At 43.2% G+C, this 23192-nt stretch overlaps 1 protein-coding gene across 6 annotated transcripts in view; it reads right to left on the bottom strand.

Annotated features, from left to right (window-relative positions):
• The window catches only part of EHBP1 (EH domain binding protein 1), a 253241-nt gene that overhangs the window by 102621 nt on the left and 127428 nt on the right, over nt 1–23192 (bottom strand). For all 6 annotated transcript variants that reach the window (XM_069955491.1, XM_069955487.1, XM_069955486.1 and 3 more), the window contains 2 exons: nt 11268–12143; nt 144–287 (listed from right to left, as the gene is read on the bottom strand). In XM_069955491.1, coding sequence (XP_069811592.1) covers nt 144–287; nt 11268–12143 — 1020 coding nt within the window. The remainder of the gene's footprint in view (nt 1–143; nt 288–11267; nt 12144–23192) is intronic.

Here is a 23192-nt window from a genome sequence, read left to right as displayed (position 1 = left end):
TAACTAAACCCTTTACCCTCACAGGAGCCTCCCATATAGCGGGAGGGAGAAAACAGAAGAGCACCATGCCCCCAACCAAGTGGCACATCTATATGTACATAAGCCTGGTACTTCCACCTCACTCAGCCGGCGGGCAGACTCACATCGCTCAGCTGCTTGGCCCGTGTAGTGGCGGCGGTGCTCGGTCTCTGCTTGTTTCCGGCCTTCATCGCGGCGTCCCTCCTGGCCTGCTCCAGTAATAAGCGGGCGCGCTCCTTCAGCTCCTCCTGACGTGACAGCATCCTCTGCTGTAAGACACAAATGCAAGAAAAAGAAATCAGAGAAAAAACTACATACACTCATATCTATTATTATTACAACTAGAATTAATGTGATAAGGCTGTGTTCACATAACTTTGTGCTGAGGGAAAACAAACATGGGGGGAGATTAATCAGACATGGCGTAAAGTGAAACCGGCTCAGTTGTCCCCGGCAACCAATCAGATTCCACCTTTCATTCCTCACAGACTCTTTGGAAAATGAAAGGTGGAATCTGATTGGTTTGAGCCAGTTTCACATTACACCATGTTTGATAAATCCCCCCCATAGTGCGTGTATCCATAGAGCTCAGTGACCTGGTATATACCATGAGGGTCTCCTTTCGGCGTATGGCGCGGTTCACTATGCATCAGCATCGCTGTTATGTCACTGGAGGGGATAACAAAGCAGTGTCATGTATTTATAAAAAAATGGGAACAAAATAAAGCTGTTTTAGGGTCCTTTTACACAGACAGATTTTTGAAGCCAAAGCCCAAAATCTCAGTCTTTTCTTTATGACCTTCTCCCTGTTTGTAGTCTGTTCCTGGTTTTGGGCCTCTATAATCTGTCAGATAATCTTTCTGTGTAAAAGGAGCCTAACCCCTATAACACAATCCATCAATGAGAATGTGATAGCGCCCTCTAGTTACTCAGCAGTATTAGTGATATCTAACGTCAGAGACCAGGGCTGCTGAAGTCTTGTACTTCCTGACATAACCACTGGTGGCAGCAGAGGGGCATTTTTACCCATTACTGCGGATAGCCAACAGAAACATGAAAAAAAAATGTCTTAAATAAAGTTATAATACAAAGGTATAGAACTTTTTGAAGGAAAAGGCAAATAAAATCATAGTTTTGGAACAATGCAGAGACAACAGACAGTATCAATGCGGACACTGTTCAAGGTGCGAGGTGAGACATCTTTTATATGAGAAAACTTCTGGGGGTCGGAGAACAATCAAAACCCGCAAATGTGACGCATGTGTAATAATAGGTGGAATGTAGAAAGTTCTCACAGATCGGTATGAGACCGGGGATATAGGAAGACAGGATGTGGTGTGAGTCGCTCTATCGTGTTGTATCCCATAGGAATGCCATGAGTGTGACATGACTAATAGGCCAGATCCACAATGGCTATCTTTTCATTCACATGTAGAATTAAAGGGATTGTTCATGATTTTTTTTTTATTTCAAATCAACTGGTGCCAGAGATCTGTAATTTACTTCTATTAAAAAATCTCAACTTTTCAAGCACTTATCAGCTGCTTTATGTCCTGCAGGAAGTGGTGTTTCCTTCAAGTCTGGAGAGACGGAGAGGTTTTCTATGGGGGTTTGCTGCAGCCCTGGACAGTTCCTGACATTGGACAGAGGTGGCAGCAGAGAGCACTGGAAATACACCACTTCCTGCAGGAAATACAGCAGCAGAAAAGTACTGGAAGACTTGAGAATTTTTTTTTCGTGAACAATCCCTTTTAACCACATATAGATGTATATGGCCAGGTTATAGAGAATACCGGACACTGTACAGGTAGGTAGAATCAATGCGGCAGATAGATTTACTACCTTGTAATAATTCTCCATCTATCTGTCTATGACTAATCTAACCTGCAGATAGCCTCCTATTGTGCAGGGGACACAGAGGAAAAAGATGTGTCTCTAAACCTTCCTCCTCTGCGCCATTCCTGTGCTGTTAGTGTAATCCTTGGTTCGGAGCACCATTAGGAGCACCGGGCCAGCCGCTCCTTGTATAGATAGTCACTGGATCTGCACTATGGGGACGGCCAGAGCTCTGGACCCAGGATTACACTGATAACAGTACAGGAACGGGGCAGAGGAGGAAGGGAACAGACGTATCTTCTTCCTCTGTGTCCCGTGCACAATCGGGGGCTATCAGCAGGTTAGATTTGTGTATAATTTTCTTGCAGTAATTTGGACGTGTATCGGCCGTATAATGGAGAGTGTAATCCGTGTCTTACCTCCCCAAACATTTTCCATGTGGGAATACGTGAGTAACGTATATGGGAGTAACGTATCCGTGCAGATCTGATACACCGCCCATACGTCTTAGATCAGTCCTAGGATTTATAACACGTCTGATCACTTGTATAATAGGATACGTGTACTGAGGGGTCAGGAGTCGGTCACAGTTATCTCTGGGTCTCACATTCTATTAGGATTACCAGGATAGACCTGTGGCCATCTTTTGGTTCCGCCTGCCATGGTAACACACAGGTGGGCCATCCTCTGTCTAACCACAGTATTTAAAGGGGTTGTTCACCCAAAAAATCTTCATCTTTCAAATCAACTGGTGTCACAAAATTTTTACTGATTCGTCAGTTACTCCAGTATAGTAAATCTCCAGTCTTCCAGTACTTATCAGCTGCTGTATGTCCTGCAGGAAGTGGTGTATTCTCTCCAGTCTGACACAGCGCTCTCTGCTGCCACCTCTGTCCATGTCAGGAACTGTCCAGAGAAGGAGAAAATCTCCATAGAAAACCTCTCCTGCTCTGGGCAGTTCCTGACATGGACAGATGTGGCAGCAGAGAGCACTGTGTCAGACTGGAGAGAATACACCACTTCCTGCAGGACATACAGCAGCTGATACGTACTGAAAGACTGGAGGTTTTTTTTAAATAGAAGTAAATTAAAAATCTGTATAACTTTCTGACAACTATTTTTTTTGCGGGGGTGAGCAACCCCTTTAACAAACCTAAGAGCTGGGATAGGAACTATCTCTGACATGTCCAGGTAATGCCGCTTTGCTCCATGGACATTACAGACACATAACCTATCGATAGGTGGAGTACTGTTTTTTTGACAAAAGCAGCCATGTTTTTTTTTTTTTTTTATAACCACTGACAGCAGGTCAATACCCCATTGCCTTTTCATATATATGGTTTTGTTGGCAATAGAGTAAAAACTATTTGAACCAATGGATGGGCAAAACCCAACAAACCCTTTAAAGGGAACCTGTCACCGGGGACGTGGGCACAGAGCCCACCTGACCCACCGGTGCAGCCCCCGGATACTTACCCTTTCCGGCGAGTCTCCCTCCTGGAGCCAGTCCTGGGACGGAGATATCGGCGCCCGAAGCCGTGTGCACACTGTATGCAAATAACCTGAGATGAGTCCGATGCCCATAGAGAATGAAGGGGGCAGTCATTCTCTATGGGCATCGGACTCATCTCTGCAGCACGCGAGCACGGCTTCAGGCATCCGCGGTGACAGGTTCTCTTTAAAGGGAATGCGTCACCTAAATTTTCTTTTGCCAATTAGAGTCAGATACTAAAACTTATTCTTTTATTCTAATCTGTTTCTATTTTCTGACATTTTTTTTATTTCCCCTTTTGTACATTGTTATGGGGGCGGCCATATTGCCAGAGCTGTTCATAAAGGAGACCTGTCACCCCCCGTGCCGGGGTGACAGGCTCCCGACCCCCCGTTAGAGCCCCCTATACTCACGTGATCCCGCCGGGTCCCGCTTCCTGATCTGGTCGGGTCACGGACATATCAGCGCCCGAAGCCCGGCGCACGTGCTGACAGGAGAGTCCGATGCCCATAGAGAATGAATGGGAAGTCCGATGCTCCGTCATTCTCTATGGGCATCGGACTCTCCTGTCAGTGCGCGCGCCAGGCTTCGGGCGCTGATATCTCCGTGACGCGACCGGCTTAGGAAGCGGGACCCGGCGGGATCACGTGAGTATAGGGGGCTCTAACAGGGGGTCGGGAGCCTGTCACCCCCCGTGCCTCTTTAACAGCATTTAGTGACATACGTTACAGCAAGCCTCATGGACATAGATGAGAATAGACAGAGTCTGTTCCCTTGGGATGAATGTGAGACATTACTGAGCGCACTCTGTGACCTGTGAAGAGGTCATTCCACTGGAAGCTGCTATTGTCTCCTCTATCTACTGATGTCATATGATGCTGCAATGCTGTACAGATCACTTTACAACAGCCTCCTCTTATCCCCACAGACACAACAGGAAGTCTCAGCTTAGTTTTAGCCCCAGTGGTGAGAATGAGAACTGCAAGATATCAGGATTATTTTATAATATAGACAGAAGAATGGAAAATTAGAAAAAATGTCACCAAAAATTAAAAAAAATATATGTTTAACATAAGAACATATTTACACAATAAAACATTTTCTGATGACACATTCCCTTTAAGATGCATGTTTTTGTGCTGGGTGGTCATGTGGGCACCAGGGGCAGATGTCAGCTGTACCCCTAATGTTACGACCCCTTTTCTGCTGGGCTTGTAACCCCGTCCCTCTTCCTAATGTGATTCCTTAAAACAATAAAGTGGAGCTCCGGGTTGAGCAGATTATGCAGTTAATGGGCTCATTACTAAGATGTAATACGAGGAGTCAGTCATGTACGGCTCCTGCACTGCGCACAGAGACATAATGACTCCCAGAGATTTACAGTCCAATAATCTATGTGAAGTGATTTACAACCTGAGAGGACCCATAAGTGACACGCGTGCAGAACGCACACACAGACGCTCCCAGCCTCTCAGCTGTCATCTGTATAAACAAAATGTGTCTTTGTTAATGTGCACAATGCCGAATTATGTGATGAAACTCAGCAAGTGCTCCTACTTGTCGGCTCTGGGGTGGCAGGCGCTCCTCCCTTACTGTCTGCACCCAGAAGATTCCTGACAACCGCAAGAACAACATAGAGCAAAGGTAGGAAAGTCATGGGAGAGTGTCGCACCACCATAGTAACTCACACGAAGAAACACTAACCTGTCCGCACACATGGCCGGCTAAGGCTCCTATTGGATGAAGCGATTTTTGACGATTAACGATAAGCGATTGCAAACAATATTATTAGAGATGAGCGAACCTGGAGCAGCTGGAGTCGATCCGAACCCGAACCTTCGGCATTTGATTAGCGGTGGCTGCTAAAGTTGGATAAAGCCCTAAGGGTATGTGGAAAACATGGATATAGTCATTGGCTGTATCCATGTTTTCCAGACAACCTTAGAGCTTTATCCAAGTTCAGCAGCCCCCGCTAATCAAATGGCGATTGTTCGGGTTCGGATGGACTCGAACCCAAACCCGGTTCTCTCATCTCTAAATATTATCATTAATCTGAAATCGTTCACTATTATCGTTTAAATTCAAACAATAAAAAATTATAATTTTCACAATAATCTTCACGCTCAGAGAGGGGTGGAGCGCTGCAGTAGGACATGCAGAATTACAGCCTGATCCGTCACCATTCTCTATACTTATATATCACATATCCAGCTGCTGCAATGTTATCAGGGTTATACAGTTACTATACATTATACACCACATGCTGCTATACTGTACAGTTACTTATAATACCACATATCCAGCTGCAGTGTTATCAGGGTTATGCAGTTACTATACATTATATACCACATGCTGCTATACTGTACAGTAACTTATATATCACATATCCAGCTGCTGCTGTGTTATCAGGGTTATACAGTTACTATACATTATACACCACATGCTGATTACTATACTGTACAGTAACTTATATATCACATATCCAGCTGCTGTGTTATCAGGGTTATACAGTTACTATACATTATACACCACATGCTGCTATACTGTACAGTAACTTATATATCACATATCCAGCTGCTGCAGTGTTATCAGGGTTATACAGTTACTATACATTATACACCACATGCTGATAGCTATACTGTACAGTAACTTATATATCACATATCCAGCTGCTGCTGTGTTATCAGGGTTATACAGTTACTATACATTATATACCACATGCTGCTATACTGTACAGTAACTTATATATCACATATCCAGCTGCTGTGTTATCAGGGTTATGCAGTTACTATACATTATACACCACATGCTGCTATACTGTACAGTAACTTATATATCACATATCCAGCTGCTGTGTTATCAGGGTTATGCAGTTACTATACATTATATACCACATGCTGCTATACTGTACAGTAACTTATACATCACATATCCAGCTGCTGTGTTATCAGGGTTATACAGTTACTATACATTATACACCACATGCTGCTATACTGTACAGTAACTTATATATCACATATCCAGCTGCTGTGTTATCAGGGTTATACAGTTACTATACATTATACACCACATGCTGCTATACTGTACAGTTACTTATAATACCACATATCCAGCTGCAGTGTTATCAGGGTTATGCAGTTACTATACATTATATACCACATACTGCTATACTGTACAGTAACTTATATATCACATATCCAGCTGCTGCAGTGTTATCAGGGTTATACAGTTACTATACATTATACACCACATGCTGATAGCTATACTGTACAGTAACTTATATATCACATATCCAGCTGCTGCTGTGTTATCAGGGTTATACAGTTACTATACATTATATACCACATGCTGCTATACTGTACAGTAACTTATATATCACATATCCAGCTGCTGTGTTATCAGGGTTATGCAGTTACTATACATTATACACCACATGCTGCTATACTGTACAGTAACTTATATATCACATATCCAGCTGCTGTGTTATCAGGGTTATGCAGTTACTATACATTATATACCACATGCTGCTATACTGTACAGTAACTTATACATCACATATCCAGCTGCTGTGTTATCAGGGTTATACAGTTACTATACATTATACACCACATGCTGCTATACTGTACAGTAACTTATATATCACATATCCAGCTGCTGTGTTATCAGGGTTATACAGTTACTATACATTATACACCACATGCTGATTGCTATACTGTACAGTAACTTATATATCACATATTCAGCTGCTGTAGTGTTATCAGGGTTATACAGTTACTATACATTATATACCACATGCTGCTATACTGTACAGTAACTTATATATCACATATCCAGCTGCTGCTGTGTTATCAGGGTTATACAGTTACTATACATTATACACCACATACTGATTGCTATACTGTACAGTAACCTATATATCACATATACAGCTGCTGTGTTATCAGGGTTATACAGTTACTATACATTATACACCACATGCTGCTATACTGTACAGTAACTTATATATCACATATCCAGCTGCTGTGTTATCAGGGTTATACAGTTACTATACATTATACTCCACATGCTGATTGCTATACTGTACAGTAACTTATATATCACATATCCAGCTGCTGTGTTATCAGGGTTATACAGTTACTATACATTATACACCACATGCTGATTGCTATACTGTACAGTAACTTAAATATCACATATCCAGCTGCAGTCTTATCAGGGTTATACAGTTACTATACATTATATACCACATGCTGCTATACTGTACAGTAACTTATATATCACATATCCAGCTGCTGTGTTATCAGGGTTATACAGTTACTATACATTATACACCATGCTGCTATACTGTACAGTAACTTATATATCACATATCCAGCTGCTGTGTAATCAGGGTTATACAGTTACTATACATTATACACCATGCTGCTATACTGTACAGTAACATATCACATATCCAGCTGCTGCTGTGTTATCAGGGTTATACAGTTACTATACATTATACACCACATGCTGCTATACTGTACAGTTACTTATAATACCACATATCCAGCTGCTATGTTATCAGGGTTATACAGTTACTATACATTATACTCCACATGCTGATTGCTATACTGTACAGTAACTTATATATCACTTATCCAGCTGCTGTGTTATCAGGGTTATACAGTTACTATACTGTACAGTAAGTTATATATCACATATCCAGCTGCTGTGTTATCAGGGTTATACAGTTACTATACATTATACACCACATGCTGCTATACTGTACAGTAACTTATATATCACATATCCAGCTGCTGTGTTATCAGGGTTATACAGTTACTATACATTATACTCCACATGCTGATTGCTATACTGTACAGTAACTTATATATCACTTATCCAGCTGCTGTGTTATCAGGATTATACAGTTACTATACATTATACACCACATGCTGCTATACTGTACAGTAACTTATATATCACATATCCAGCTGCTATGTTATCAGGGTTATACAGTTACTATACATTATACACCACATGCTGCTATACTGTACAGTACCTTATATATCACATATCCAGCTGCTGTGTTATCAGGGTTATACAGTTACTATACATTATATACCACATGCTGCTATACTGTACAGTAACTTATATAACATATCCAGCTGCTGTGTTATCAGGGTTATGCAGTTACTATACATTATACACCACATGCTGATTGCTATACTGTACAGTAACTTATATATCACATATCCAGATGCTGTGTTATCAGGGTTATACAGTTACTATACATTATATACCACATGCTGCTATACTGTACAGTAACTTATATAACATATCCAGCTGCTGTGTTATCAGGGTTATACAGTTACTATACATTATACACCACATGCTGCTATACTGTACAGTAACTCATAATATCACATATCCAGCTGCTGTGTTATCAGGGTTATACAGTTACTATACATTATATACCACATGCTGATTGCTATACTGTACAGTAACTTATATATCACATATCTAGCTGCTGTGTTATCAGGGTTATACAGTTACTATACATTATATACCACATGCTGATTGCTATACTGTACAGTAACTTATATACCACATATCCAGCTGCTGTGTCATCAGGGTTATACAGTTACTATACATTATACACCACATGCTGATTGCTATACTGTACAGTAACTTATATAACATATCCAGCTGCTGTGTTATCAGGGTTATACAGTTACTGTACATTATACACCACATGCTGCTATACTGTACAGTAACTTATATATCACATATCCAGCTGCTGTGTTATCAGGGTTATACAGTTACTATACATTATATACCACATGCTGCTATACTGTACAGTAACTCATAATATCACATTCTGCTGTTTCTGAATGTTTGTTTCATCTATTTTACCTGTTATTCAGAATAAAAAATCATTATTTTAGGGGTGAGGAACCAATTGTCTGCATATCAGTGATTTCTTATGGGAAAATTTGCTTTGGTTTAAGAGTGGATTTGGATTACAAGCGCCGTCCCGGAACGAATTATGCTTATAATCCAAGGCACCACTGTATCTTGGTTCTCTCTCAGTGAATACGGCCAATAATCGTTTTGTGTAATAGGGACTTAAGTCAGCACTCGATTCCTCCTTGTTCCCCGCTCGCTGTCGGTGTTATTACGCGCATCAAAATCGATCTAAAGATGGTCAGGGTGGCCCATAGGAGAGAGCTGCTGATCGCTGTGCTGATGGTTTTGTTTCAGCTTGTTGAAAGATCATGATCAGCGGACACTGTGCATGTTGGCTGATCGTGACCTTTCAACAAGCCGTATTACACCAAGCAATTATCAGCCAGAACGGCCGATAATCACCTTGTGTAATAGGGTCTTTAGACAGGATACAGTTGTCCCCCCTTCACAGCTGAGAGCAGGAGTTAAACCAGAGCGCTCTCATTCACCAACAGCAAATTATTACTTTAAACAAGGTGAGGAATGGAAACACAACAAACTGCAGTGTATGGGGGTCCGACCTGCCGCCTCCAGCTATTGCACAGGTGCAATTCTCATCATGTCTGGGCAGATAAAGCCAGAGTTATGGGCTCTCCAGGTACGAGGGGCACTGAAGTTTTTGGAACAGCCGAAGGGTCAGAGATTGGACACCTATACTGTAGTGTCTCAGCATAATTTACATAAAAGCAGAGAAACCTGGTAAAATGGAACTCTGAATTTTTTTTTTTTAAATCAACTGGTGCCAAAAATGTATACAGAAATATATGTACATTACTTCTATTTCAGAATCTCCAGTCTTCCAGTACTTATCAGCTGCTATATTTCCTGCAGGAAGTGTTGTATTCTCTCCAGTCTGACACAGTGCTCTCTGCTGCCACCTCTGTCCATGTCAGGAATTGTCCAGAGCAGCAGCAAATCCCCATAGAAAACCTCTCCTGCTTTGGACAGTTCCTGACATGGACAGAGGTGGCAGCAGAGAGCACTGTGTCAGACTGAAGAGAATACACCACTTCCTGCAGGACATACAGCAGGTGATAAGTACTGGAAGACTGGGGATTATTAATTAGAAGTAATTTACAATTCTCTATAACTTTCTGCCATTAGTTGATTTGAGGGATTTTTTCTCTGGAGCCCACCTTTAATTGGACTCCTCACCCAACACCACATGAGTCCATGAAATCTAACTTGGAGCAGGTCCTGAGGGTCCCGATCCCATGTACTAATAACCCTGTAAGGCTATAGGTGAACACCCTAACATGCTTGTTGCGTCACAGCTGATGAAGTGAATGTAGTTGTTTCCCCCTGTGGGTAACAACTGGACTACAATCCCTTTAATTGGCTGTGATGACGGGAAACATGGCAATCTTCGCCAAGTGCCTCTAGCATGCTGAAGCCCGATCGTTCCCCATTTGATAGACTGTAAGCTCTTGTGATCCTCATATGTGACTGGATGATTCCGTGTGAATCTCTGTAACGTCTGATTCTGTGTGTGTACTCCAAGAATTATACAGAGCTGCGGAATATGTTGGCGCGATATAAATAAATGGTCATGCTTTCTAGTCTAAGACGGCCATAGACAGCAGCTTTATAATCAGCAGATGAAGACAAGTTAAAAATGACAGTAAAACAAACAAAATAGTCCAAAAGTAATGGGCGATTAAATGAAAAAAAAAAAAACATAAGAAAGTGTCAGTAAAATATTCAGCATTCCAAACCAGTGTGACTCCACCCAGACAGAGCCGGAGCTGACACATTGTGATTTATTAGGTGGGGCAGATAGTGAATGTGATTAACCCCATTTAGAACCACAACATTTCACACTTCTACATTAATGATGCGGCAATGGAATCCGGCATCCGTGTAATATCGAGGTGTGGGCCTACGTAAGACAAGCACATAGACACTGCAAGGAGGGGGGGGGGGGGACACCTACCTTGGGGGTTTTTCCAGTTTGATCAGAATGGTTCGATGCCGTTTTTGCAGCATCCAGAAGAGCGCTGATCCCGGTCTGTGGAATGGATGGGACTTTAAGGGAAGGGTCAACAACTTTTTCGTAGGAGTCTCCAACCAGGCAAGTAGGTGAAACATTGGTAGTTTTGACTTGGGTGCTGGTTTCCAGCCCCTTACATTCTAGTGCGGAGGGTGGGCTATCTTTTACCGGCTCCGGTAAGCCACGTCCATGAAGATCTCCAGACACAAAGACTTCCTTACCGGTTTCTGGGACACAAGACAAGTCGCTAAGATCAGTCACATCTGGTTTCAGCAACTTCCTCTTAGCAGCGATGGGCTTTGTTTGGGAGCGACTCCTGGATGTGCCGTCGCTCCTCGCATCCTCAGGTTCACAAGTTCTACTGGGGCCCTGCTGGGTTTCTAGGTGGCTTTTAGTCCTAGGTGCAGACAAGTCACTTTCACTGATGGCTTCTTCTCTTACGTCTTGGGATTTGCCATCGTGGTTCCTTATCACATTGTCACTAGTAATAACGGGGTCACTCTCCGACACAATGTCCGGCATGCTGCCTGTCGCTTCCTGCCGCTCCGATGCGGGTTCAGTATTCAGGTCACTAAGTTCGGCATAAAACTTCTCCTGGTCGATGGAGCTGTTGGTGTCGGTTTCGTAGTTGCCCACCTTGTATGTGCTCTTACTGCTGTTCTCTTCTATCTGAACCACATTTAGCTCTTGTCCACAGAAATGTGCCCGGATTTGGTACAGATAGGTCATGACAGTCAACTTGTCCGGGATCGCCAATAAAACCATATCAGACGGCTCCAGTAATCGGGAAATTCCTATACTGGCAAATCCATCGTACGCCTGAAAGAGGAAGACGATTAAAGGTTAAAAAATGGTAAATGTGAAACCGTCCGGTCTTTCAAAACCGTCCGACAGTCCCAGTCTAGGTGTGATCCCAGTCCATCCCAGTCTAGGTATGATCCCAGTCAATGAAGAAAGAAAATGTCGGCCCACCGGTAAATAGCAATCTTCGGTGCTGCGTATCCCCCCCTGGCTTGTGTGCCCATGTACATCCAACAAAGACTAGTGATTCAGCACTTAATGAAGAAGTATGCTTTTATTTCAATATTGCAACGAATTATAAGTGAAACACCATAGTGCAGGGGCCCCACAAGGATAGACGCTTTTTGAGCGCATGCACACTCTTGCTCACTGAGCCTCCATGAGCAAGAGTGCGAATGTGCTCGAAACGCGTCTGATCTCTGTGGGGTCCCTGCACTATGGTGTTTCACTTATATTTTTTTGCAATAATGGAATAAAAGCATACTTCTTCATTAAGTGCTGAATCACTAGTCTTTGTTGGATGATTCCAGTCTATGCACGATCCAAGACTAGGTGTGATTCCAGTCCATCCCAGTCTATGCACAATCCCAGACTAGGTATGATCCCAGACTATAAATAACCCCAGTCCATGCATGACGACATTCTATGTACGATCCCAGTCCATGCATAACCCCAGTCTATGTACGATCCCAGTCCATGCACGATCCCAGTCTATGTATGATCCCAGTCCATGTATGATCCCAGTCCATGTATGATCCCAGACTATAAATAACCCCAGTCCATGCATAACGACATCCTATGTACGATCCAAGTCCATGCATAACCCCAGTCTATGTACGATCCCAGTCCATGCACGATCCCAGTCCATGTACGATCCCAGTCCATGTACGATCCCAGTCCATGTATGATCCCAGTCCATGTATGATCCCAGTCCATGTATGATCCCAGTCCATGTATGATCCCAGTCCATGTATGATCCCAGTCCATGTATGATCCCAGTCCATGTATGATCCCAGTCCATGTATGATCCCAGTCCATGTATGATCCCAGTCCATGTATGATCCCAGTCCATGTATGATCCCAGTCCATGTATGATCCCAGTCCATGTATGATCCCAGTCCATGTATGATCCCAGTCCATGTATGATCCCAGTCTATGCACGATCCCAGTCTATGCACAATCCCAGTCTATGCACAATCCCAGTCTATGTATGATCCCAGACTATAAATAACCCCAGTCCATGCATAACGACATCCTATGTACGATCCCAGTCCATGCATAACCCCAGTCTATGTACGATCCCAGTCCATGCATAACCCCAGTCTATGTACGATCCCAGTCCATGCATAACCCCAGTCTATGTACGATCCCAGTCCATGCATAACCCCAGTCTATGTACGATCCCAGTCCATGCATAACCCCAGTCTATGTACGATCCCAGTCTATGTTTGATCCCAAACAATCACTTTTCCACATGGTTTTATTACTGATATAACTTAAGAGGATCTCAAGCACGTTGTCAGCAGAACCAGTTATCTGTGTTCCACTCGTCTAATATTTCCAGACCACGTCCTTCTGGTGATTGACAACCTGAGACAGATCAGAGTTTATCACCCTGGATCAAGCGACAAGCTTCCTACTGGTGTAAAGCTATCACTTCCAATCTGCAACTCCTGAGGACTCAATTTATTTGCCGCGAGTATTCCAGGAGATTGTTACTCTGAGGATCTGGTCGTTCCTGTTTGAGATGGAAAATGATTGAGCATTCTTATCCACCAGTTCTAGCTGTGAGGTAATGGTGATGAGCACTAAGGGCACTATATACATTGGAGGGTCAGCGTCAGACAAGTGTAATATGGCCTCATCATTGTGTCTGTATTTCACCTGTAAGTCCCATGGCCTGACCTGAAAACATTACAGATCCCTATGATAGATCCCTAATATGACATCATTTTGGGTGATTGGACCAATAGATTGGCCGTGCCTGTAGTAGGGACTTAAACTGTGGGCCTATCACATGTCTGAAACTTAAAGGGGTATTCCACTCAACCATAACTTTTAATATGTTGCTGCCCATGGTAAAACTAACAATTCCTTCCATACTTGTTATTATCTATTCCGTCTCCTTTCCCTAGTTCTCAGCTGCTGCTTTCTGCTGAAGACACAAAAATCTGTGTGTGAGCCTCTGTCTCCCCCTCCTCCCCCCTCCCTTCTGAGACAACTGATATAAACAAGTCCCTGGCTGGCTTTATCTGCGACTTTGTAGCTTCTTTGTAATGCTGGGAGGGTTATTCTGAGGTCAAGTTGCTGATGAACTCATTGTGATTAATCCTCCCAGCATAATAAAGAAGCTACAATGTTGCAGATACAGCCGGTCAGGGACTTGTTTACATCAGCTGTCTTAGAAGGGAGGGGGGAGGAGAGGAGACAGAGAGAAAGGCTCACACAGAGATTTTTGTGTCAGCAGCAGCTGAGAACTGGGGAAAGACAACTGAATAGATAATAGCAAGAATAGAATGAATTGTTAGGCTCACAAGTTATGTTTGAGTGGAATAGCCCACTGCTTGTAAATTATCTGGTTACATAGGGGAAAATACTGGAGACGGGGCAGAGTTTCTGCCATAAACCTGGCATGCATGACTTGCACCCCATTTACTCCAGATTAAACCTTATTCAGATAGGATGAGGGTGGCAGAGCATAAGGCATACTAGGTGCCAGAATCTTGGTGCAAACCTTTACAGCCAATAGGTGGTGTAAACCTTGGCAACATGTGTACAGATGTATCATCACAGTTATCACACAATCTGAGCCTTCGGCTGTCCGGGCATGATGGGAACTGTATTTTTGCAACAGCTGGAGGGCCGAAGGTTCCGCATCCCTGGTATAACCCAACTAACAGCTGGTCTAAACTGAGGGCCCTATTACATGGAAAGATTATCGTGTGAAAAATCGTTAAAATTACAGGTTAGGTGATAATCATGCCGTGTGTCCGTAGGCAACGATCAAGCCGCTAACGAAAAGTTGCTCGTGTGTCGTTGATCACATCTTTTGAGCTGACCATAAAACCATTGTTAATCCTCGCTTATATAGTCTGTAAATATTTCGGTGTATGTGCTCATTGTATTAGAGTGCACAGACAATCGTAATTGTGATCGGAACTGGCGACTGTCATTCCGTGTATTATGGTGATTGACTTCACCTCGTATGCAATCGCTTATCGGAGAAAGCAAAAAAAAAACGACTAGTCTAAAGGTCCTATGAGACTATCAGCCTTAAGATGTGCTAGATTTATCAAACAGATGAATCTGGTGCATCCTTATGACTGTCTAGTCTGAACACTGTCTAAAGGCACCTTCAACATTCGGACAACATCTATCTCTTCCGATCTCTCCATACACAGGGGTGTTCAGCAAGGCTAATCCTTCAGGTTTTCTTAATGGGGAGAGGAGAAGTATGCTGCTGTCAGGTAACTCTGGCAGTGGCTTATCTCCCTGAGAACAAAAGGGTTGGGCAGTTACAGTCCAACAAGCCCTTTTCTTTCCTGGCTTCAACTGTTGTGGAAAGTCGGGAGGGACCTACACCGTTTATACAGCTGAAAGGATTGGTTGACTTTTGACTAGAGTGTATAGGAACCTTTAGAATTAGGGGCTGGCCTATAGAAGATAGTGGCGGTCTGATGCTGCCGCTCCTATTACACAGAGCGATGGCCAGCAGACCGTTGCTATCGTTGTTGGTCTTTTTGAACATAATCATCATGCATGTCAGCTGATTGTTGTTTTTGAAGATGAGCCATTACATCAAACTATTATCGTCTGGAACGGCCAGAAATCGGCCAAATACAAATGATAATGGCTTAACACAGTATGTCCTAGAGACACTGTGCACACTCCTCGAGTTACAGGACCGAGGCAGACAGATGTAAATGAGGTCATCTTCCCCTCACGGCTTTTGGGGCCCAATTTATTCTGGACTGTCGCTCATACTATTTCTTTCTGTAGACGCCAGTGTTGGGGTTCATGGCTTGTACAGATGTAAATGTGAAGGACAACCACTGTTCGCAGTACACCCCCGCACAGCCACGGCTTCCATTCTCCCCATGTGAGTGTGCTCCATCAGTAGGCGATGTTCTCTGAGATAAGGACAACACAAGACTAATCTGTCTCTGACTCTATCATTGTTGATCAGCCGCCCCCTCCCGCTTGTTGTGTAATTGCAGTCGTTTGTTCTACTGAAGAAGAACACCCAAGATAACCAAACCAGCCCATAGACGATCACAATTATCAGATACAAACTTCCACTATGTCGGAGGAGGGTGAGAAGTGACGGACTAAACAAGGGACCTTGTATTATGGTGACCTCCGAGCTTGGTACAACTGCAGCATATAGACAGTCAAGGAGAGGTAGGATGTCTATGCACTCGATCTAGACGGTATGTGAACCATATAAATATGTGGACTGTTAACATGACCATCAGGGAAGGTGCTACACACAATGGCGCTGATTTACTGAAGTGTTCCCGCCAGCAATTTGTAAGGTTTATGTTCATTGGACCAACACATTTACTAGAGGTGTGCGACACAACCTGACAAACACAGAATACTTGTCCAACAGCATAGCGGCTTAAAGGGGAACTCCAGATAAGAAAAACTTGTTTGCTATTAAAAGCACATTAAAAGTTATATAGATGTGTCTATACAATGTATTACCGTATCCGTGCGATTCAGTCACACTGGTAGCTGATAGAAATCCAGGAAGTGAAAAAAAATGGCATCTGTGCTAATCCACATTGTCTCCTGCTCCTTCTGCTCTCCCCCCTTAGGAGACAAATCTTCCAGGCCTCTGTCTCACATTGTGTGTGTTTGCTGAGCACAGGCTGATGATACAGACAGGAGGCAGGGAGTGATGTCACAGGAGGCGGGGCTGAATCACCCAATCCAGTACTAATTTTACTGATTGTGATGGGTGGGGGTGATAATCAGCTGAGGGAAAGCATTGCATTCTGGGAACTGCTCAACCAGGAAGGACGGAAACAATACAGAACAAAACCCCCCAAACAAATGGGTTTTCGGTTTCAAAACTGGGATAGACAGGTAAGTAATGCGTTATGCTTCTGCAGAAGTTTCATTTTTTTCCCCTCTACCTGGAGTTCTCCTTTAAGGGTATGCTCACAATGAGGAAAAGGCGAGGAAGTGAAGAGGAAACTTTCCTGTGGAAAAAGAGCGGTAATCCAAAGCCCCAAGGACTCCTATGGAATTTCTCTATGAATCTGCAAATCTGCGGTGGAACATTCAGCGCAAAAGGTAAATAAGGGCTTTATTACACGGGACAATCATTGTGTGGAAAATCGCTATATCGTTTAAACGATAATCGTTTCAAATGAATGCAGGCAATTATTAAAAAATCATTTGTGCGTCATTGATCGCATCTCTCAGCTGAACCTAAAATTGTCCCTAATTGTTCACTATAATTACACGTTTATTCACTAATCGGTCCCTGTAATTCCACATTGTTCCCTCATTTTCCGGGATGAGATGGGGTAAACGATGGTAATAACTAAGCGCTATCATTCCGTAATATGGCGATTGATCTCAGGTAGATATGGTTTGTGATCGTTTATGGTTAATCTTCAAGAATCACTTTGTCTACCAGGACCCTGAGGGGTGGTGGGACCTCCTAACCTTTGTATACTGATCCCTCACAAGATCACAACTTCTAGTCTGTAAATGGACACCAGAGGATGAGCCATGTGCTCGGCTTCTATAACCGTACTGTAGTCAGCCGCCATACATGTGTGTGGTCACTACACGGCCCAGAGCGATTGTCACCCTCTAACTGCAAACAATACAAGGTTCCCACTATGGAACTACAAAGTGTCATCCTGCAAACCACAGGGAACTGGTACATTATGTAGAGGACAATGTATGAGACACCGGAATACTGTACAGCATTATGCTAACCGGGTATTAACTCTGCACTTGGACACTTCTATAGTGTCACTCAGCTCCATTCTAACTGGTCCTCTATGTACAAATTTGTAAATTACTTCTATTTATTAATTTCCAGTCTTCCAGTACTTATCAGCTGCTGTATGTCCTGCAGGAAGTGGTGTATTCTCTCCAGTCTGACACAGCACTCTCTGCTGCCACCTCTGTCCATGTCGGGAACTGTCCAGATCCCCATAGAAAACCTTTTCTGCTCAAAACAGTTCCTGACATGGACAGAGGTGGCAGCAGAGAGCACTGTGTCAGACTGGAAAGAATATACCACTTCCTGCAGGACATACAGCAGCTGATAAGTACTGGAAGTTTTAATAGAAGTAATACTGAAATTTTTTAAAAGTCTAAAACTTCTGACAACAGTTGATTTGAAAGAAAATATACCCCTCTAAATGATTAGAGGTCGTGTATCAGTCCTCACAAGCCAAAGAAGCGGAGCTTGATTCCTTTCCCAGCCTATGACTATGTGGTTGTGATGTTGGAGCACAGGTAGGCATGGATGACAGCTAGAGGTATACATAAAATGTTCCTTACAGGATATTACTTTGTGAGCGGTCTGAGTGACAGCCATCAATAGCCGGCTGTCAGGAAAAGCACCACAGGCAGTTTCCCAAACATTGGCCAATTATACGGCACACTGACATATTGGCCGGGATCAGGTGACACAGCTAAATGGACTGCTTTAAATTGGCCGCCGCGTCCGGGTTCAAAGAAAGAAAAGCTTTGTTTGATGCAACATGGGAGCGGAAATAACAGCCAAGCTTTTTCTCCATTGTGGAGCAGAGGCAGAGCTGGGGACGTTGTACCGGGTGAGGCCGGAAGATGATTATTAACTAAACATATCAACTAAACATATGGTCCCATACTTATCCATGTATGCGGATATATATATATATATATATATATATATATATATATACGCACATTGTTCAGAGCAGAGTATGAGATCAGAGCACGGGTACAGTATATATGAGGTCATGCACAGGATTTAAAGGAAGGCACAAGTGTCAGTCTCCCAGAATCCTCCTTTTCTTAAAGAGGTATGCCCAATATCCCCCAATCATAAGAAGATCGGTGGGGATCTAACTGCTGGGACCCCCCACTGGTCTGAGAATGAAGGAAAACATTCCCTATGCATCTGTATTCATTCAGGAGACAGTATTCCTCCATTCTCAGGATCGGTGGGGACCCCAGTAAATGGGGATCACGGAAGGTGTTGGGAACGTTTATCCAGAATTAGACATGGCCACTTTCTTCCAGAAACAGGTGTCAGAAAGTTATATAGATTTGTAATTTACTTCTATTTAAAAATCTCCAGTCTTTCAGTACTCATCAGCTGCTGTATGTCCTGCAGGAAGTGGTGTATTCTCTCCAGTCTGACACAGTGCTCTCTGCTGCCACCTCTGTCCATGTCAGGAACTGTCCAGAGCAGGAGAGGTTTTCTATGGAGATTTTCTACTGCTCTGGACAGTTCCTGACATGGACAGAGGTGGCAGCAGAGAGCACTGTGTCAGACTAGAGAGAATACACCACTTCCTGCAGGACATACAGCAGCTGATAGATATGGGAGGACTTCAGATTTTTAAATAAAAATAAATTAAAAATCTATATAACTTTCTGAAACCAGTTGACATGAAAGAAAAGATTTTCAGCTGAGTACCCCTTTAATTTTAAACCAAACACAACCTGGTAACAGGAGGGGTGCTGTTTCTGGAAGAAAGCGGCCATGTATTCTAATCCTACATAACCCAGCACAATATGGCTGCTTTTTTGACTGCATATTACTGAGCTAAGTCCTAGTCTGATCACATTTTTACGAACGCAGACGGACACCATCAGAGGGGTCTAGGATTCTTTCCGTTTGGGTCGCTAGACTTGCTGTAATAGGAATGGGCTAAAATCTGCCCATATTACATCTAAAACCAGGACCCCACCATGAACACTAGGACTAATGCCACCACCAGGACTCATTTCCTGAACAGGAGAAAAAGTCGAATTTTTTCAGTTCTTCTAGTGAAGCCAAGTTGTCCCCGTCATGTAGTGGAGCAGAGAGGCTGAGGATACTATGAGGAGGGGCAGTCAGGACCACATTGCCAGTATTGTCCCCCGTGTGTTATTGTGCGGAGAGGGCACAGGGTTATCAGGGAAGCACTATGTAGAGGAGGAAAGAAATCTGCAGGAAGCAAGTAGCAGACTCCATGTTGCTGTCATGCTCGGCTCTGCGGGTGATGACAGGAGCTACAAGCGCACAATAACAGCGGCTAATTACATGGTGGAATCCAGGAATGGTATACCACTAGTGAAAGGATGTAAACCAAGACAGCAATGGCCAGATTGGGTTTCCTCTCCATTTACCCCAAATCCACCAAAGCAGAAAGACGACATGGCTCCTCCGCCTCAGTCCGGACCGCCATATTAACATCCCATCAAACAGCTTTGTGGTCACATAAAGATTCACCGCTTTCTTATTGTGTTAATGTGAAAATAAACATTTCCAGACATTTATCCGCTGAGACGTTATATAAGAAAAGAGGAGATCTCAAAGACGCTTCCTGATACATGACCATTGCTATGGGAGACTTAGGGCCCTATTACACAGGAGGATTATCGTGTGAAAAATCGTTATATCGTTCAAATTTAAATGATAATCGTTCTGTGTAATGGCAGGCAACGATTGAAAAATCGTTTGTATGTCGTTGATCGTTGATTTAGATCTGAACCTAAAATTAACGTTAATCATTCACTAATGGTTCGCTGTAATTTCCCGTTCGTTCGCTCAAGTTCCGCATTCTTTCACTAATTGTTCAGTGTAATAGCACACTGCCCATTGTTTTCCTGAGATCAGAAGGAATAAATGATCGCAATAACTATTATCGTTCTGTGTAATATGGTGAATGATTTCAGGTTAACGATAAACAATCTCGTTTATGATCGTTTATCGTTAGTCATTAAAAATCACTCAGTGTATTGTCCAGGCTCAGAACGGTAGGCATGTGGTCAGGGAGGGGGAGGAGCCCCTGGGGGGGGTCATTTATAACCAGTAGTTTATAGGGCATGGGGTAGTGTAATATACCTATATGAGTCCCATAGGGAAAAATAAAAATACTAAACTTACAGCACTTTTTTCTTTATTCCTCCATCTTGGAAGAGATTTACTGATATGGTCTAACACTTGGACAGTGTAAACCTAGACTAGACAGTCTAAACATGTTCTAGATTTGCAGTATCACACTAATAATTCTGTTGCGGTTTCTAGGCTGGCTGTCAGCAGAAGCTCGGTGTCTTTCTTGCTGCTGTTTCTTTCCTTTCTGCACACATAGCGCCTTACCAGGCCAGTGCATCAGTAGCCCCTTCTCCCCCACATGCTGTCTGTAGGATGGTACTTGGTAAATTATCAGCCCAGGGGCGTTCTGTGCAGCACAATTTCCCCAGCACTATGTCAGGGTATAGCAGAGAATAGTAGGGCTTGTGCTGTGGACAGGCAACCTAAGAAGCCAGTACCTATGTGAGTACTACTGGCAGACAGCCCAGCTCTGGTCCCACTTTCTGAAATTGAGAGAATGAGAGGGGACCCTCAGGGGCTCAATAACACCAGTGACAGCTCCCAAAAATTAACGGAGTTGCCCTTTAAATGAATGATAAAGAATATGTAACTACATAGAGAATGTGACACATCCCTGGGCCGCAGCCGCCATTACACATGAGGTAGCGCACACAGGTTCTATCAGTGCAACAAGCAGAAGACGGCAGAAAAAATGAGACCTTGGCATCGCAACAAAGACACTTTATAATTATAGTTTGTTTGAACCTGAAATAAGTGCCTGACTTTTACTTTATACCTTTAGGGCCACTTCCAGGCATTGTTAATATTACAGTAAGTCAAGGAAAAGACAAGATCATTCCCAAATATTGCGTCGTCATCGTAACACACTAGGCAATGTGAATAGGGTTCGGCCTTTAAAATAAGTGATGGGGTTAAGTCATAAAGGAAAGATCTGGACTGTAAAAGGAGCAGGGCTTACATAGTCACTGTCTTTCCAAAGAACTTCCCTGCATGATTCCTAATATTTGTGTAAATCCAAGTCTAGCAAACTGTGTACCTCACTTTCCTACTATCTGTTGTCCACTGCCTGTTCTTAGGGGAAGTCTGTCTCTAGTAACAGAATCAGCAAGACAGGAAGAGGGGGCTGGGCTTACCATGTGCTCTGTGCTGGGGAGAGGATAGAAAGACTGTATACCTGTACCTGTCAATGCAAGGTAAAATGAGGTCTCCCCCATCTTTACAATGTTATGTGTAACCCTTTCCCTTGTGCTGCTGCTGTTTATTTCCTTTCTGCTCATAGCACCTTGCAAAGCCATCGGTAACCTCTTCTCCCCCACATGCCATCTATAATAGTGTACTATACAACTCATGCCCTAGCTCAATGACAGCCTGTTCAATGCGGAGGTTACACTATTACTTGTTGCCTTGACATTTTGTTTCTTTTAGTTCTGCTCACATAGGACCTTGCAAAACCCCAGTGCATCAGTAACCCCTTTTCCCTCCACATGCCATCTGTGCTCAAGTACTGTATACAGTGCAAGCTTGTTCAATGCACTTTCACCAGCACTGTGTTGTGTCCCGGCACAGCAGAGAGGAGTATGTGATCCTGTGCTGTTATTGGGCTGGAGAAGGCGAGGAAGTAACCATGCGTGCACTACTGTCAAAAAGCTCACCCCTGGTCCCTACTCCTGAAAGGGAGAGAGTAAGAAATAGCTGTGCACCATGGAGGGGACGTTCAGGGGCTCAATAACAGCACAAACATCACCATGTCAACCTGCTTAAAAGGATCTCCTAACCCCTTGGATTTTTTTATTAGTTATTTTTAAAGTGACAGGTAGAGATGTGTCTATGAGCATTAGGCTCGGAGTCAGGTACATATAGAGCGGCTGGTGGAGCTACAATACACAACCCTGACGCTTCAATGAATAAACATTTCTCCCTTCAATTATCATAGTAATTGGAGTCTCACAAAATGTTCTCAATTTTCAGGAGCAATTTAAATTATCTGCAATAATAACAACTGCAAG

The sequence above is a fragment of the Dendropsophus ebraccatus genome, chromosome 15 (assembly GCF_027789765.1).
Source record: "Dendropsophus ebraccatus isolate aDenEbr1 chromosome 15, aDenEbr1.pat, whole genome shotgun sequence".
Taxonomy (NCBI): domain Eukaryota; kingdom Metazoa; phylum Chordata; class Amphibia; order Anura; family Hylidae; genus Dendropsophus; species Dendropsophus ebraccatus.
Note: the sequence above shows the minus strand (reverse complement) of the source record. Positions and strands in the feature narration are given on the sequence as shown.